This window comes from Nicotiana tomentosiformis, chromosome 3, assembly GCF_000390325.3.
Source record: "Nicotiana tomentosiformis chromosome 3, ASM39032v3, whole genome shotgun sequence".
NCBI lineage: Eukaryota > Viridiplantae > Streptophyta > Magnoliopsida > Solanales > Solanaceae > Nicotiana > Nicotiana tomentosiformis.
Window position 1 is genome coordinate 81,914,345 of NC_090814.1, and position 18,788 is coordinate 81,933,132.

The 18,788-nt window shown below is 39.1% G+C and overlaps 1 protein-coding gene across 1 annotated transcript; it reads left to right on the top strand.

Annotated features, from left to right (window-relative positions):
• The first annotated feature begins 10,728 nt into the window (after positions 1-10,728).
• Positions 10,729-11,238, top strand: LOC104100560 (uncharacterized). The gene has a single exon (XM_009607818.1). The coding sequence runs from the start codon at positions 10,729-10,731 to the stop codon at positions 11,236-11,238; it is 510 nt and encodes a 169-aa protein (XP_009606113.1).
• Positions 11,239-18,788: the final 7,550 nt, after the last annotated feature.

An 18,788-nucleotide genomic window follows, 5' to 3' on the forward strand; every position in this document is an offset into this window, starting at 1 on the left:
CTACCCGGAACTATGAGCTGGATCCCCCTAGGCGAAAAATTCTACATGGGTTAAGCTATGAAAAACAGCCTGGGCGAAGAGTACTTCTACCCTGAACTATGGGCTGGATCTCTCAAGGCGAAAAGGTTCTACCCTGGTTAAGCTACGAAAAATAGTGTGGGCGAAGAATACTTCTACCCGGAACTATGAGCTGGATCCCTATAGGCGAAAAGGTTCTACCTGGATTAAGCTACAAAAAATAGCCTGGGCGAAGAGTACTTTTACCCGGAACTATGGGCTGGATCCCCCTAGGCGAAAAGGTTCTACCTGGGTTAAGCTACGAAAAACAAGCCTGGGCGAAGAGTACTTCTACCCAGAAATATGAGTTGGATCTCCCTAGTCGAATATGTTCTACCTGGGTTAAGCTACGAAAATAATCTATAATAGTGATGCATGCTGAAAATAAAAGAAAATAGAGATTTTGCGAAACTCACCTTTGGTGACATTCGTCCTTTAGGAAACGCCATTCTGTACTGCTTTGTTCCTGCTGCAAACAAAGAAAAATTGTGAGTTTTAAAAGTGGTGGTCGGTTTGTGGCCTTGATGTCTTTGGCAGCTTGGCTTTGTGCCTATCTTCTTTTGATGATGATTTCAACCTGCCACTAGATGTTTCATGAATACCACTTGCATTTCTGGCCCCGGAGAGCCTTTGACTTTTCAAATTTTTAATTGATAGCTGGTCGCGTGGGACTTAACCTTTTCAACTTTATTTTGTCTTTATGACATTTCATTTTCGACTTCTTTCCTCCAAAACTTTCAATTCTAGAGCATTGGGGAACCTTTGGCTTTTCAAACTTTGCCAAAACGGTTAGCTACTTGGGACTTAACCTATTCAACTTTATTTTGCCTTGTAGGCACTTTTAATTTGATTTCCTCCTTTCAAGAGTTTTTGATTTCAAAGCATCAACCACCATGGCCAATCAGGGTTGACTTGATGCCCCTGCCAAGGCTGGGTGCCTCTTGAATATTAGCTTGTATCAAACGAAAGCCTTGTAAATCAGTCTTGCTATCCCTTCTTTGCCTTAGTTTTGGAACAGAGTTAGACCGAAATGGATTCAAAGAACAAACAATGGAATGAACGATGAATTTAGATAAGAGATATCCCTTTCGGGGGTAGGAAAGAAGGACTTATCCGGAGTATATGCGGACTTCAATGAACATGACATGCCTTTTGGACTGGATGCCCAATCTGTGTTCACTGTACGACTCTCAGAAATTCATCACAACTTTTGCCTTGAAACCGAGAAACCTTGCCTAGGACTGTGTCAATGCCAATGGGTGTGAGGATCCTCTTTTCGATCAGTAGTGCCCTTTGCGGATTTTCACCAACTAACCTTTCTCATTTCTCTTCTCGTCATCGCCTTATAGTGCTCTTTGCGAGTTTTCACTAACAAGACTCTCATTTTGGTTTCTTTACTCACCATCGCCTTGCAGTGACCGTGAGGGTTTTCACCAATAAGACTCTCATTTTACTTCTCTTATTTTGTTGTATCATATCCAAGTAACTATATCCTTCAATTCTTGAACACTCTCGTTGATTGATCGGAAGGACTTGAAAAAGATTTGGGTAAAAAGGATTTGGATTGAATTACAACTTTGGAACCTTTCAGGCGAAACTATCGCCGAACCATTGTAACATCTTCCCCAGTTTCAACTTTTGGGGGAATGTGGATTTTTGTTTTGGTGTGACTGAATCCCAGAGAAAGGCTGCCTACGTATCCTTTTAGAATCAAGTCAAACGTAGTTCAATGTAATATAAACTATTTTTTTTTCTTTTGTCTTTTTGTCTGCTTTGTTTTCTTTCTCTTTCCTTTTCCTTTTTTTTTTTTTTTGTTCTTTCTTGTTTTTCTTTTCTTTTCAATAACTCCTTCAGGTTCCAAAGAGGGTAATCAAATAAAGGTAACCGGCTCAAAGGGTTGGCAAAAAGGTTTAATGGTGTTTGGGTAGCGAGAATGAAAGCCTTCGTCATCTCAATCAAAGAGCATTAAAGGTGCGTGAAGGGTCAAACATAGTACCTTTTTGACTGCATCAATTTGGAGCCAATTTCCTTCAGCTTCTTCATGATGCGGGAGGATACATCTTAGAACGAGTTACCCCACTTCAAATTTCCTGGGCCGCACTTTCTTGTTGTAGGCACTAGCTATTCTTTGTTGGTACAACTGCTCGTGACAAATTGCGGCCAATCGCTTTTCATCAATCAGTGTTAATTGTTCCAATCGATTCTTGACACAATCTTTATCCTCAATTTCGGCTTCAACAATGATCCGAAGAGAGGGAATTTCAACTTCTTCTGATTTTATTCGGACTTGGCCTAGACCTACTATTCCAATTCTTTGTTTATTTTCTCACAAGCCTTATCTTCAACACATTCTGCTTCTTGATTCATTATTTCAAGGCCTGACAGCATTTTAGGATCTAGGCATGAAGTCCGCAAGCATGTCATATCATTAAAAGCTTTATTAACAGAACTGAAAAGAGAATAAAAAAGGTGACAAGATTAAGAAAAGAGACATTCAATGAAATATTAATTTCATTTGATTTGATTTTTTTGTTTTTAAAAAAAAATATTTTAAAGATTGAAGGGTTTACATCACAAAGTAAGACAATAAAAGTAAAACGTCCGTATTACACCCTGAAATAATCCAGACACAGAAAAGATAGCAAGACCGGCTACCGAGACTCCCATCTGACAGAGAACATTTCAGGTTTGGCGCCCGTTTTTAGGTTTCTCTTCTGCCGCGGAAATGGCTACTATGGCTTTCAGTGCTGGATCAAATTCCTCATCTTCACAGATCATTCCGATTACTGGCCCATTAGTGTGAGTAGGAAGAGGGTTGTTCATCATATTAGGGGCCTCTTCATCCCTAAGTACTATTGCCTTGACCTCGATGATGTCTTCCACTGCTCTATTAAGAATCTGACAGTCTTCTGTATCATGTCCCACTGCTCCAGAGTGGTATTCACATCTAACATTAGCCCGGTGCGCCGGTTCGGGGCTACTAGATGCAGTAGACCTAGCCCGACTAGCTTTTTTGAACAAGCTCGAGTATGATTCACCAACAGGGGTGAACTGATTCCTTCTTGGGAGGCTCTCCTTTTTTTCCTATTTTTTTTCTGAATTTATTTTTCATACCTTGATTTCTTTTTTCTTTATCTTTTTGTTGTTTTTCACTCTTTGTTTTTCTTTGTTATTTTTTTTGTCACTCTTTTCTTTCTTTTTTACTCAATTTTTTTCTTCTTTTTATTTTTGATTTATTTTTTCACCCAATTTGTTTATGGCTATGATTGAATCCGATGGGGATTGCCTACGTATCACGACGCCGCATGAATCAGATCATTACGTAGTTCAGGGAGATCAGGAATAGACTGGCCCATTTGTTTTTTATATAAAGAATTTTAATTTTTTTTTGAGTTTTTTTTTTCTTTTTATGGAATTTTGATTATTTTTAAAAAGAAGGAATTCTAAATAAGGAAGAAAATATTTTGGATTTTGATTTGAAAATTGTTTTTGTTCTTTTTTTTTCGAATGAAAGACTTCGGAAAAGAAAGAAAATATTTTGGATTAAATTTTTCTTTTTTGGATTTTCTAAGAAAATAATTCTAGAGAGGGAATAAAGGAAAGTGAAACTATTTTTTAATTTTCTTTTTTTGAAAAGTGGGGCCGGAACCAATGAGGTTTGCCTACGTATCTCACATCCGGTGAGAATCAGACCCGCGTAGTTCAGTCAATATTTCAGAAATGGGATGACACTTTTATTTTTGAGAAACATTCAATCTTATTTTGTAATAATCGTTTTGGGGTAAAATTTTGATAGGGTTTTTGGATTTTCAAATACTGAGATTTTTTAAAAACCAAGTAAATTTTCTCTCTCCTATTTTCTTTCTTCTGTTTTTCTCTCAATTCTTATTTTGTTTTTTAGAAGCCAGTCAACATGAACAAACAGAATCAAACATAATGTACATGTAGCACATAAGATGCATCAGGATAGTATTGTAATTTTCAGGTACACCTGTACTCGACGGACCCAACTCCTGTGTTGAGTCCCATAAGTCAAATGCACATGATGCAAACAAACGTTCCTACTAGGGATCCAGCGTGAGGATATGTTATTGTAGGTTTAAAATCCTGGCGAGTGTTTTAGACCTGCCTTACCCAAGCGGACAGCTCGAGCCGAGGTGGGGGCAACATACCCGGCCTAGTTACTGATCCAACCTCGTTCTATTTGGTATGACCTCTAACAGAAAAGTGGGTCACGCGTACGTGTGCCCCATAAATTCAGAAGACTCTAAAGGGAGGCGTAAGAAGGCAGTTTATATAGTTCAAATAATATCAAAGCGGTAAATGATCGGTAATTAGCACATTAGGCCCACAAACGCAGTAATATCAACAATCAAGAAAGCCAAGTATAGATCATATTACAAGCTCGAATTCTAAACCCTGAACCAGAGGTTATGGGTTCTTGTCCCCGGCAGAGTTGCCAGAGCTGTCACACCTCTTTTTTTCCGAAAAGATATATGTATTATGGATTGTTGTGGGTTAAAGAGTTTTTCCAATTAAAGTGATAAATTTGAATAGGGATTATTTTATTTACAGAGTCGCCACTTGAAATTGATATTTTGGGTATTCCAAGTCACCTTTTATTTGAATCCCTAGTCAAAGGAAGGTTTGACTCTATTATTATTGGTCTGCAAAAACAAAGGGAGGATAAGCAATGAACCTTTAAGCAGAAAAATTTCTTAAGAACTTGAATAATGAAAAAATAATTTAGAACCGAACAAGTACATCAAACCAAGGGCAAATCGGCAGATGAGCAGAAAATCTATCGACGAACCTTCTAAAATTCGAGTACGGACCGAAACTCGACTGTACCTCGTGAGGCTGCTGGTTTTTGGCGTGAGAGAGGTGACTATCAATGAAGTTTCACAAGGTGTTTTTAGGCTTAAATTTAAGGCATTTTTGGGTCTTAAACAAGGTGATAAATTACTTGAATTTTCGAAAGAAAAAATGAAATGAGTAGAAATGCCCTTAGCGTAAAAGAAGAATTTCTTTTTCTCAATTCTCTCCTCTATTTTTTCCTTCTTTCTCCTCTTTTCTCCTTACATTTCTCTTCTATTTATAGGGAAAAAATTCGGAATTTTTTCAGATTTATTATTTTATTATTATATTATTTTATTATTTTTTAATTAAAAAAAATTCCCACTTCCTATTTTTCTTCTTTCTTTTATAAAAAATAATTCCCCATTTTCCTTTACTTTTATTTTTAAATTTCCCACTTTTTTTACTTTACTTTTTTTTATTTTCCACTTATTTTACTTTTCTTTTTTTAATCTTCACTTATTTTACCTAACTTTCTTTTACTTTTTTAAAAATAAATTTCAGTTACCTTTACTTTTATTTTTTAATTTCATCTTTCTTTTACTTTTCATTTTTTTTAATTTCATCTTTCTTTTACTTTTCATTTTTTTAAATTTCCACATTCTTTTACTTTTATTTTTATAATTTTCCGCTTTCTTTTCCTTTTAAAAAAAAATCATTTTCCACCTACTTTTACTTTTAATTTTTTATTCCATACTTTTAATTTTCCTATTATTTTATTTCCATCCGAAAATTAAAAAAATATTTAATTTTTTCGTTTTTTTTTATTTTATTTTAAAATAAAGATAAAAATAAAAATAATACTAATAGTAATAATTTGTCCTTTTAATTTATTTTTAATTCTTACCCTATATTAAAAAAATGTAACAAATCTAAAAACATATATATTAAATTTTTAAAAATATTTACATAGTAAAAGATGGTAAAAATTCAAATATAGTAAAAGATTAGGTGCTCACAGCTGCCCCTCTTTGCTTGGAAACATGAAAAGTTTTCAGGCAAAGACTAGTTTAGTCATGTGACTAATTTTTGACCAAACCGTTATTCAAAAGAAAAAAAAATAAAAGATAGGGTGTAACCGAGTCCTGGTTTTGGACAGCCTACATATCCCGGGTTATAGGGGAATCAGGTCATGTGTAGTTCAAGGAGAATGGTGGAATGATGATTTGAGGAGTCGAGTGAGGTTTCGTCGAGGCTCCGGTCCGCAGTCCTGCTTTTATAAAAAAGAAACTAAACAAGCCTATCAGCTATGAGTTACAAGATTCCTATCTATAAGTCTTCTGAAACTTGATCTTGAGTCTTAACTGGTTCTTTATGCAGACTCTGATCTAAACATTGATGCTCGCTAGCTGTAGGTCCTAGTTCATTGTTCTATAGCTTTTTCTAATCAAAACGAGAATTCGGTGCTCGTGGCTTCAGTCATGTCTTGAGCATTCCACATCTTTTCAACTACTTTTGCATTTTAGATTCATTTATTTTTTCTTTTCATTTATTCTGAATTGAGACTTCTTCTTTTTCATCTCGAACCCTGTGCCTCGAGGTAAAACCTACTCAGACACCCCCAACAAATAAACGAGCAAATATTTTCTGCCCCAGTTTGCACTAGAAAAATTTCGTGAGTTATTGTAACAAAATTCTAAACTACTTCTTTATTGAAAGCAATAAAAGATCGGGAATGGTGTACCCCGAAAAAAAATAGAGACTAGGGAATGGAGACCCTATGTCTAAAATAAAAGAAACTAGGGAGTGGAGATCCTATATTGGAAAAACGAATAGGGATTGGTGTACCCTGATACTGGTAAGGAAATGTAACTAGGGATTTGTACCCTGTATTATGGAAAAAGAATGTAATCAAGAGTTGGTACCCTGTATTACTGAAAAGAATGTAGTCATGGGATGGCGTCCTGTATTACTGAAAGAAAATGTAACCAGGGGATGACACCCTGTATTATGGAAAAGAAATATAACCAGGGGTTGTGCCCTGTATTACTGAAATGAAAATGAATTCCCAAGGAGAAAAGGTTATACCTAGGTTAAAATGTGAAAAGCGAGATTGGGTGAAGAGTACTTCTACCCGGAATATGAGCTGGATCCCCCTATGCGAAAAGTTTCTACCTGGGTTAAGCTACGTAAAGCAACCTGAGCGAATAGTACTTCTACCCGGAATATGAGCTGGATCTCCCTAGGCAAAAAGGTTCTACCTGGGTTAAGCTATGTAACACATCCTGAGCGAAGAGTACTTCTACCCGGAACTATGAGCTGGATCTCCTAGGCGAAACGGTTCTACCTGGGTTAAGCTACGAAAAATAGCCTAGGCGGAGAGTACTTCTACCCGGAACTATGAGCTGGATCCCTCTAGGCAAAAGGTTCTACCTCGGTTAAGCTATGAAAAACAGCCTGGGCTAAGAGTACTTCTACCCGGAACTATGAGTTGGATTCCCCTAGGCGAAAAGGTTCTACCTGGGTTAAGCTACGAAAAACAGCCTGGGCAAAGAGTACTTTTACCTGAAACTATGAACTAGTTCCCCCTAGGCGAAAAGGTTCAACCTGGGTTAAGCTACGAAAAATAGCATGGGCGAAGAGTACTTCTACCCGAAACAATTAGCTGGATCCCCCTAGGCGAAAAGGTTCTACCTGGGTTAAGCTTTGAAAAACAGCCTGGGCGAAGAGTACTTTTACCAGAAACTATGGGCTGGATCCCCCTAGGCGAAAAGGTTCTACCTGGGTTAAGCTACGAAAAATAGCCTGGGCAAAGAATACTTCTACCCGGAACTATGAGCTGGATTCCCATAGGCGAAAAGGTTCTACCTGAGTTAAGCTACGAAAAATAGCTTGGGCGAAGAGTACTTTTACCCGAAATTATGGGCTGGATCCCCCTAGGCGAAAAGGTTCTACCTGGGTTAAGCTACGAAAAATAAACCTGGGCAAAGAGTACTTCTACCCGAAAATATGATTTGGATCTCCCTAAGCGAATATGTTCTACCTGGGTTAAGCTACGAAAATAATCTATAATAGTGATGCATGCTGAAAATAAAAGAAAATAGAGATTTTGCAAAACTCACCTTTGGTGACATTCGCCCTTTAGGAATCGCCATTATGTACTGCTTTGTTCCTGCTGCAAACAAAGAAAAATTGCGAGTTTTAAAAGTGGTGGTCGGTTTGTGCCCTTGATGTCTTTGGCAACTTGGCTTTGTGTCCATCTTCTTTTGATGATGATTTCAACCTGCCACTAGATGTTTCATGAATACCACTTGAAACATTCAGAATACTGATTCATAGTACTTCTGAAGTAAGACATAAAATAATCTCCAATGAAAAAAAACTTGACTTACATACACCCATTGAAACATCTTTCAACACATATAAGTATCTATTTTCTTTTGGTATCTTCCATATTCAACACCAAAGTAAAATTTTCTAAACATAGAAGTAACTTAACTTCTACAAAAATATCTCAAATTAGTAGGAAATGGGTCATATTTTAGAAACAGGTCATAATTCAATAATTTCTTCACCCAAATGACTAAGAGACCCAAAGCAAAATAATATTTTAGAACCAAAAGTACAACATATTTTTTTATCTTCCAATATAAATTGGTGATAGGATAGTCTAACTGTTGTCTCACAAACTCTTCGAATTTTTTTATTATTGTGACAAAGTGAGTTTGTCAAAAAGAAAGTGTAGGTGACTAAATACATGCCTATCAGAATTGTATGACCTAAAAAATATATCTTGGTTTTATACAATTAGATTAGTTGAAAAATATGATTAATCATAGTCAATATTAATATTCAATGACAAACCTAGCACTTTGAGGCCCGTATTTACTATATACTATTATAGAAAATAATCGTGAGACCATAATGGAGCTGTAATGAACAGAAAATGTTAAGAAGAGCAATAAATAGTAATAAATGACTTTCGAGTAGTAAATGAGATAAAGACAACCCGACAAAGATGAGATTTTTGGATGTCTTTCTGACAATGATGGATGATGATGAGCATATATTCCAATCCTTCTTGGATTGGGGAGAGATAAAAAAAAAGGAAGTGTAAAGTTAAACTTTATTTCTATTCAATAAAGTGGGAATCCTGTACAGAGAATGTTGATGAAATTCTTCATAAAATGTCCAATTCCCTTTCTAATTTACATCTCTTCCTATTTGTAAGAGCACATGTGTCACTAAACCTTAGAGAGTGCAACATAAAGGAATATCCATTAGAATATTCTCTAGGGAATCTAAATCCTAAAACTGGTCGTCACTTCGTACCGAAGGCGGATGCTCGTCCTCGTCCTCGTCTTCTGTTAAACCATTTTGACATTCGACAATGATTCATCCTCTACATCTAACCTCGACCTTTTGGAGTCAGGTTGACATGTCACAACCTTCAGGGGCTCTATTGCCATTGACCGGATCAAACACATAAAATGAAGTTTTCGCCCATACAGTTAGTCCTTCCGCTTGTCGAGGTCATCCTCAGGGACGAGCTTGATAAGTGGATAATAACAGTCATGGTTGTCGTCAGAGGCGGATGATGTGGCGTTACGAGAGTGCATATTTCGAACTCTTGTCATCTTAATTTTCTCATGTGCCCTTTGAAGATTACCTGACATGGATGAGATGCGACGTCATTCATCATAATGACGTCTGTTCCCAATGCGTCCGTTTCGACTGTGGCTGCCATTATGACGAGTCGCTTCGAATCCCAAGGTTCTTCCTTTTAAAAAAGGGATGATCACTGTTATTTGAATCTTTCCTTTACTTTCGCCGCAAGAATTTTCTTCACTTTCTCTGAATTTTCCTTCCTTGCCCACCATTCTCGAAAGCTTCCTCCCATTTTCGCAACTCTTTCCTTCCCTAAACTACATACCTCTACAAACATGTCTAGCTCACCTTCTGGCATTCATGATGGAGGTTTTTCTAATGTGAATGAGAAGATTATGGTCACTCCATTGGTTGTTGCGGCCCCTGTCCGCGGGGGAGATGCCACCACCACCATTGAAGTAGAGGCCCTTCCTTCTGTGTCCTAATGTAAAATCGGACCTACGACGGTATCCGGAGGTGATGGCTAAGGTTTTCCGATCTTCTTTAACGGCCAAGCATTTGGCGGAGTTTAAGGCCAAATATGATGTTCCTAATCAAGTGGAGCTCGTACATGCGGACGATGGCGAGGTGTATATTCATCGGCCAGGATATTATGCCCTGTATGCCTACCCATTCACCGTCGGCTTTTCATTTCCTCTTCCCCCTTTGGTGGAGGAATTCTTCCACCATTATCGGGTCTGCCTGGCGCAACTTGCACCCTTGGTGTACAAAGTAATAAAAATGTTGTCCAAGTTCACCGAGTTGGCCAACGTAGATATCACTCTGTGGCATATCACACATCTATTCATGCCCAACTTTTATCTGGGTATGATGTTGAACATTCGCCACTGTGGAAGTAAATCCTTGGTCGTCAAGGCGGACGTAAGGTCATATCCTCGGGGGGCAAGGGGTGGGCCAGAGGATAGAGGTGGAGCAGGAGACAAGGGAGGTAAGGGGAACAATAGAGCCCAGAGGTTGAGAATTGGGTCATGGAATATAGGAACATTAACTGGTAAGTCTATAGAGTTGGAAAAGATGCTCCATAAGAGGAAGGTCAATATAGCGTGTGTCCAGGAGACAATGTGGGTAGGATCGAAGGTGGGGGATGCAGACTGGTATAAGCTTTGGTAATCTGTAGTTCGGAAGGGTAAGAATGGAGTAGGTATTCTGGTGGATAGGGAACTTAGAGAGTCTGTGGTAGAGGTTAGGTGAGTAAATGATAGATTAATGACTATTAAGTTTGTAGTTGGAGAGTGCACCCTAAATATCGTTAGCGCTTACGCGACACATGCGGGCATGAATGAGGAGGTTAAAAGGCACTTCTGGGAGGGGTTGTATGAGATTGTGCGTAATGTTCTGCCTGCTGAGAGGTTATTTATAGAAGGGGATTCCAATGGACATATTGGGTCGTCTACAAGTGGCTATAGCGAGGTGCATGAAGGCTTCAGTTTTGGGGATATGAACGGAGGAGGTACTTCACTGTTGGATTTCGTTAAGGCTTTTGAGTTGGTGATTGCAAACTTAAGTTTTCCGAAGAGGGAGGAGTACTTGGTTACTTTCCAAAGTGCGGTGGCGAAGACTCATATTGACTATCTCCTCCTCAGGAGATGTGACAGAGGGCTGTGTAAGGATTGCAAGGTTATCTCGGGTGAAATCCTCGCGACGCAGCATAGGCTCTTAGTGATAGACACTGGTATTATGTGGACAATCGAGGATCATGTGGGGAGCCTTGACTAAGGATAAAACTCAGGAGTTGGAAGGGAGGTTAGCGGCAATGGGAGCCTGGAGTAGTAGAGGGGACGCGAGCGTTATGTGGGCGAAGACGACAGACTGTATAAGGGAGGCTGCAAGAGAAGTGTTAGGGGTCTCGACGGGCTACTCTAGCAGACACAAAGGTGACTGGTGGTGGAATGAAGTGGTCCAAGGTAAAGTGGAAGCGTAGAAGGCGACATACCTAAAGTTAGTAGGGAGCACAAATGAGGAGAAGAGAAGAGCGAGCAGGGAGAGGTATAAGGTAGGAAGGAGGCTAAGACTGTAACTTTTGGTCGTCTCTAAGAGGAACTGGGGGACAAAGGCGGGGAGAAGAAGTTATTCCGGCTGGCCAAGGTGAGAGAGAGGAAGGCCCGGGATTTGGACCAAATAAGGTCCATCAAAGACGAGGATTATATAGTATTGATGTGTAACGATCCGGCCAGTCGTTTTGAGTATTACAACCCTGTTTCCCCATTTACTGCTCAAATTATACTTTACAGTTGTTGTGTGAATTGCCGGGGCAATTGGTTCGGGTTCGGTGAGGTTTTGGAATGAATTGGAATACTTAGTTCCAAGGTTTAAAGCTTAAGTTAAAATAGTGACCGGATGTTGACTTATGTGTAAATGACATCGGAATTTAATTCTGATGATTCCAATAGCTCTGTATGGTAATTTTGGACTTAGGAGCGTGTCCGAAAAATTATTTGGAGGTCCGTAGTAGGATTAGGCTTGAAATGCCGAAAGATAATTTTTGGGAAGTTTGACCGGGGGTTGACTTTTGATATCGAGGTTGAAATATGATTCTGAAAATTTGAATAGGTCCGTAATGTGAAATGTGACTTGTGTGCAAAATTTGAGGTCAATCACACGTGATTTAATAGGTTTCGGCGTCGTTTGTAGAATTTGAAAATTTAAAAATTTATTAGGCTTGAATCTGTGTGTAGTTCGTATTTTGAGGTTGTTAGGTATGATTTGAGGTCTCGAGTAGGTCCGTGTTATGTTATGGGACTTGTTTATATAGTTAGTTGAGGTCCCAGGGACCTCGGGTGAGTTTGAGATGGTTAACGGATTGAATTTTGGACTTACTACTGGAGTGATCGCACCTGTAAAGAGTTTGATCGCAGGTGCGAAGCCGCATGTGTGTGAAAAAAGCCGCAGAAGCGGCCAAGAGTGGGAATGGGCAGTGCTCGCAGGTGCGAGGAATTTGCCGCATCTGCGAAGCCGCAGGTGCGAAGGTATTGGCGCAGATGCGGACTGGGACTGGCTTGGGGCGAACGCAGGTGCGAAGGGTTTGCGCATCTGCGAGCCCGCAGATGCGAGAAGGGCGCCGCAGATGCGAGGTTTTGAAATATTGGCATGGTCCGCAGGCGCGCAATTTGTTCCGCAAATGCGGATGCGCAGGTGCAAGCCTAAGCACCGCAAGTGCGAAAATGCCTGGGCAGTGTTTAAAACGAGGGTTCCGAGATTTTTTCTCATTTTGGACATTTTGGAGCTCGGTTTGGGCGATTTTGGAGAGGAAATTTTTCACACAACTTGGGGTAAGTGTTCTTAACTCCCTTATGATTATATTCTATGAATTAATCTTCATTTTTGGTGTAAGATTATTGAATCTTCAAGAGAAATAGAAGGAAATTTCTATATTGTCACAAAACGAATTTTTCAAGTTTGAATACCGATTTGGAGTCGGATTTGAGTGAAATTAGTTCTGTTGAACTTGTAATTGGATGGGTTACAGTATTTTGTGAGTTTCGTCGGATTTCGAGACGTGGGCACCACGGATGATTTTGGGGGCGTAATTTTGGATTTTGTGAAAAATATTAGCATTTTGATAGGGAATTAATTCCTATAAATTGTGTGGACTGAATCAAATTAATTGTGACTAGATTCGAGCCGTTCGAAGGTTGATATGTGCAGAATGGAATTTCTGAAGCATTGTTTAACTTGCTCGACATTGGATTCGGCTTGTTCGAGGTAAGTAACTCTTCTAATCTTTGAGTTGAGGGTATGAACCCTAAATATATGTATTTTATGAATTGTTGGGAGGTGACGCACATGCTAGGTGATGGGCGTGTGGGCGTGCACTATAGAAATTGTGACATAATTATTTCTGTGAAATTTTATAGTTAAATAATCTTGGCATTTTCCATGCGGTTTTATGAGTTAAAGAAATTGAGCTGAAAAGCATATTAAAAATCATGTTGAGGCTATGTGCCAGTATTATTGGGACCCACAAAGGTCATATTGCTGTGAATTATTGGTTATATTGAAATTTCATACTCAGTCATATTCATTTCATTGCATATCATATCTCACACTCTATTGTTATTTATTGATACATCATATCATCATTTTTGGGCTATTCTCATGACATTGTGAGCCCATGAGAGAGAGACTGGAGAAATTGATGACTGAGGGAGGCCAAGGGCCTGATTATGAGGATATTTTTGGGATCGGGATGCACGCCGCAGCAGGCCATATTGGCTTTATATATATTATTACTATTATATGGATTGGGGCTGCTGCCTGCAGCAGGCCTTATTGGCTTATTATTGCATGTAAGTTGGCCGTGCGGATCCTTATATTATTATTGCAAGTGAGTTGGCCGTGCAACACGTGAGTTGGCCATGCAGATCCTTATATTATTATTGCACGTGAGTTGGCCGTGTGGATCCTTATATTATTATTGCACGTGAGTTGGCCGTGCAGTACGTGAGTTGGCCGTGCGGATCCAGATATTTATATTATGGCACGTGAGTTGTCCGTGCAGCACGTGAGTTGTCCGTACTTATAGCGCTTGGGCTGTATGAGCCCCTCATGAGTCTGTACATACCCCTAGTGAGTGCAGTCGACTATAAACAGGAATCGGGCTGCACGCCGCAGCAGGTATTATAGTGCGCTGAGTGATTGAGTGTGCTGAGCACAGTGAGAGAGAATGCGAGACAATGAGAGTGAGTACTCTGAGAGAGTGTGAGTACATGAGTGCAATCTCTGAAATACATTGCATTGACATGCATACATGATATATATGCATAGAGATGTGTTTTTCTCATGTTGTACGGTATCACATTATTCATGATTTCTCACACATGTTGATAGATGGGCATAGTGATGCATTTGTTTTACACTGGTTATCTGGGAAGAAAATGAGATATTTTATTTATTATTGAAAGGATTTTGGAAAAATTACTGTTTTCAAACTTATTCATATTTTTGGTAATTTTGGTAAATGATTTGGGTTTTCATTGATGTACTTGAAAGGCAGAACTATTTTCAGAAGTCATGATTTAGCTGAGCATTTATTCTTTGAGTTACTTCTGGTATTACTTATTTAATATTGTTATGAACTATTATTGGTTATGGAAGTTGGACTCCGACCTTGGTAGAAGCTCGTCACTACTTTCATCCTACGGCTAGGTTTGTTACTTACTCAGTACATGGGGTTGGTTGTACTGATATTACATTTCTGCACATTGTGTGCAGATGTTGGCTGTTGTTGCAGCTGTGCTCGATGGTTGCGCGATTTGTAGATGTACCTGCGTTCCTGTTGTAGCTACCTTTTGTTCATGGTGACCTTAGATTTATAAAAGCTCTGTTTCTGTACTAATTCAAACAGACTATGTATTTATTTCATTTCCGCTTTGTATACTCTATTCTTAGAAGCTCTCGATTTGTACTACCAGTTCTTGGGGAAATGTATTGGTTTTAGTTATTCTCTTTTAAATAATTGCTATTGTAATTGGATAATTGAAAGTTGGCTTACCTAGCGGGTTGGGTTAGGTGCCATCATGACTAGTTAGATTTTAGGTCGTGACAGAGTGGTATCAGAGCTCTAGGTTTATAGGTTCTATAAGTCATGAGCAAGTATCTAGTAGAGTTTTGCGGATCGGTATGATGACGTCCATACTTATCTTCGAGAGGCTATAAGGCATTTAGGATATATACTTCCCATCTTTTTTTCTTTATCGTGCGGAATTGATTCAGCTTGAAATATAATTCTTTGAATTCCTTCCACGCTTTCGTATGTGCGCACATGAGCGCTCGGTATCAGCTGTGCATCGCCGACTTATGATTCCATAAATGAAGTTCGAGATGAGTATTCTATGTTTTGGTGATGGCCAGTCTGGAGGACTTGAGGCCAGGTTTAGACCGCAGCTTAAGCTCGGTAGCTTCAGTTGTAACTTGTACAATTGGACTCATATGTCCGGTGATGACCCTATAGTGAAATTTATGGCTCGATGAGCGGTGAAATGGCGGTATGATAGGTATGATGTGACCGCGGGATGTGTTAAGACGATTTGAACATAACGAGAAGTGTTTCCTTCATATGTAAAAGGAAGGCTATTGGATGCTTGATTTTTGATTTGATGTGACGTACAGTCTCGAGTGTGAATGTTTTGAAAGATCTTTCACGTGTTTAAATTGTGGGACAAATTAAAATCTCAGGTCTGCTTAATGAGTTTGGATTTAGAAAGATTTAGTGATTGCGTAGAAATTGTGGCTGCGAAAAGATATAATAAGATGCCAATTTGAGGCTAGAGAGGTGGGTTATCTCCTGGAGAGTAATCTATGTAGGTGTGTCCCTTGTAATATGGGTGAAGGGTTTCTTTTCTGCCAGTGGGGCATATGTGTGGAGATTTGAATTCGAATTTGGTTGAGAAAGTTGACTTGTGTGTTAAGAGGATGAATGCGAGCTTAGCGGATAATTGAGGTATTTTTATGGTTGGCGTTGCATGAGTTTGAGAAGAAGCTTTGTTGAACTGACTGTGGCATTATGACAGTAATAGAGTATTGGTATTGTGAGTTATGGAATGTTCTAATCTATGGCTTTGAGCCAAGTGGGGCAGCCTGCTATAGACAAATCAATTCATGGGTATGTGTCAAATTTTGTTTGGGTCTAAAGTATACTTGGGAATCAGTGATGAGTGGAGTTCGAAAATGACTCGAATAAGGAAAATTCCTGGTTACGGATTATATTGCACGGATGAGTATATAAAAAATTGTGGGATGAGTGAGTTGTTATTGGTGAATGATGTAGTGCGCACGGAGTATGAATTTGATATGTTGTGTTAAAGTAGAGTTACTTCTTTGAGTGTTGTGGTGCTAATGGAGCATGTGTCTTTTGGCCCATTTGGGCGGTGCAATTAAGATGTGAGCAAAGTGGGTGACTCCCGAGAAAATTCCAGTGGGTTTGAGAATTATATATAGCAATTGAGAATGTTTCTGGACTTATGTATGGATAAAATCTGAGATTTGCGTTTGATGGTGCATGGACTTGCGGAAATTTTATATGACTATGGATTCTACATTTTTGTGTAAGGAAGGTAAGAAGAACAATTTCAAATTCACATAAAGTATTCTCAGAGTGAGTGTTATAGTGTGGTATTTTTGAAGGTGCTTAAGAAGAATACAGTTGTTTATGGGTCATAGGGCGTTGTGGTTCAATGCTAAGGTCTGTAGGGTGAGTTGTGGTTAAAGATCATGGTATTTTAGCAAGAAGAAGTATCAATTTGAAGACAAATTCGGAAGGGACTCAGAGAAAATAGGACAACTAGGTAGTAGGTTGGATCAGTATGGTAATGGATATGATCGGTTCTTTGGGTGCTTATGATGTGGGGGTTTTCTACAGGATCCTTGTGGCAATACACCTGGACTTGGCGACCTGCGTGGCTTGGTCAAGTTAGAGGAATTTAGTTTTAAGGGCTTGATTATGTGCAAATGGATTCCAAAGTATTCTTAATGGTTTCTACCGGTGTGGAGAACGTGTTGTGTATTGTGATTATCTCCTGGAAAGAAGCAAGAGAAACGTGGGTATATAAATTATTGGTGACTCAAAGTTGATAATAAGATTCTTATGCTTTTCACATAAGGGCAAGATAGATGCGGTGTATTGTGTGGGATTAAGGTTGGCGTGTACAAGGTCATGATTTGGCTTTGAAGGGGAGGTCATAAATTCTTAGAGGGCATGAACGGTTTTCGATGTTTAGATGAATGCTATAACTATTTGGTATTGCGTGAGTAGAGTGTACATTTCAGAAGGCGCAATATGTCTTGAATTATGGATATTTCATAGGTATTGCGGCATTTTCCTGGTTGATCGACTGCTGATGTCCAAATTTTTGCCTTGTGGCATAGAAGAATTTTAGAAATATTCCTCGTGGGATGATCGTGTATGAGAGGTGTGTTAGACATTCAGGCGGTGGAGATGGGACCAGAAATGGTGGTGCGTGTGTTCTATGGATTTGGAGACTAGGAGTTGTCAGGAGCAGATTGTTTCATGGCGGTGGACTGTGAGGTCGTGGCCGAAGCTAGCCAGATGATAGTATGTATTATGATTCAGTCATTATGGATTTTCGGAGGAAATTTTTATCTATTTGTGGGTAACCCGAGTTGATTTGGGGGTCCATAGGTAGGCCCAATTAAGATGTGTATTCTACACTGAGCCGGAATGGTTGGCTCCATACTGCTATTATTAAGGGATGTGTCATCTGGTTGATGTTGAACTTATTCGTGTTCTTAAATGATCTGTGAGTTACTCCTTTATGCTACGAGGAGTTGTGATTCATTGGTTATGTGCACAGATGGTGCGGTTCTATTTGAGCTTTATAGCGAAATTTGAGTGTGATGAGTACTTGGGTATTGCATGATCGATAGCGTAATGGTTATGTCCTTTAAGGTTTTGTGTGGTATTTTTGTCATTTGCCTCTCTGTCATTATTAATTTGGAGCAGGGTGGCTCGGAGTATATAATATGAACCTCGTGTTAGAATCGGGTGATGCTTCTATGGTGTATGATGAATTTTTATCGTTTCGTTGTGGCAGTACTTGTTAATCTGGTGGGGCAATTCTCTCATTTGAGTCATTTTTTCATGACTGGGTACATTTGAATTGTTGCATATTGTGCACGGATGGCACGGGTTGAGGCTCCGAGTTATATTGGTGCGGTATGTCTGTGGAACAGTTATATTTAGTAATATAAGGTCATTGGACCTAGAATGGGTACTATCAGGTTTAATTTCGGTATATTCGAGAGTATAATATTGAAAGTTGGCTCAGAAAGTGATTATGGTTCCGGTAGGGGCGAGAGATCTCCGTATCTTGTTGATCTGGTAAGTGGTCATGAAATTTCGCGTGCTTCTTTTATTATCAACAGTGTACGAAGTTTTTGGGATGAGGTTTGGTTCGATATGGGTTTAATACTAGTATGCGGTTGGCTTTGGAGTAGTCACTGCGATCAGGAATGGTGCTACGAGCATGCGAGTTGTGTAATATGTTGGTTGGTTATATCCGTGGTTATAGTTATAGCTCGATGCAACTTGTTCGGACTTATACAGTGTGTAAATGTAAGATTTGTATCTTAAAAGAAATTCTAAAGGTTGGAAATTAAACTCAAAGGTTTATGAGCTAAGGTTAGATTAATGATTTTCAGTTGTATTGTGTAGTCAAGCCTATGTGGAATAGGGTGATGTGGGTTCACCCTCGGGTACATGTGTGGTAAGATGGAACAATGATTTTATGGCTTGGAAACAACTCTTGGCA

Coding starts and splice junctions, on each gene's coding strand:
- LOC104100560 (XM_009607818.1), top strand. CDS start 10,729: ATGACTATTAAGTTTGTAGTTGGAGAGTGCACCCTAAATATCGTTAGC.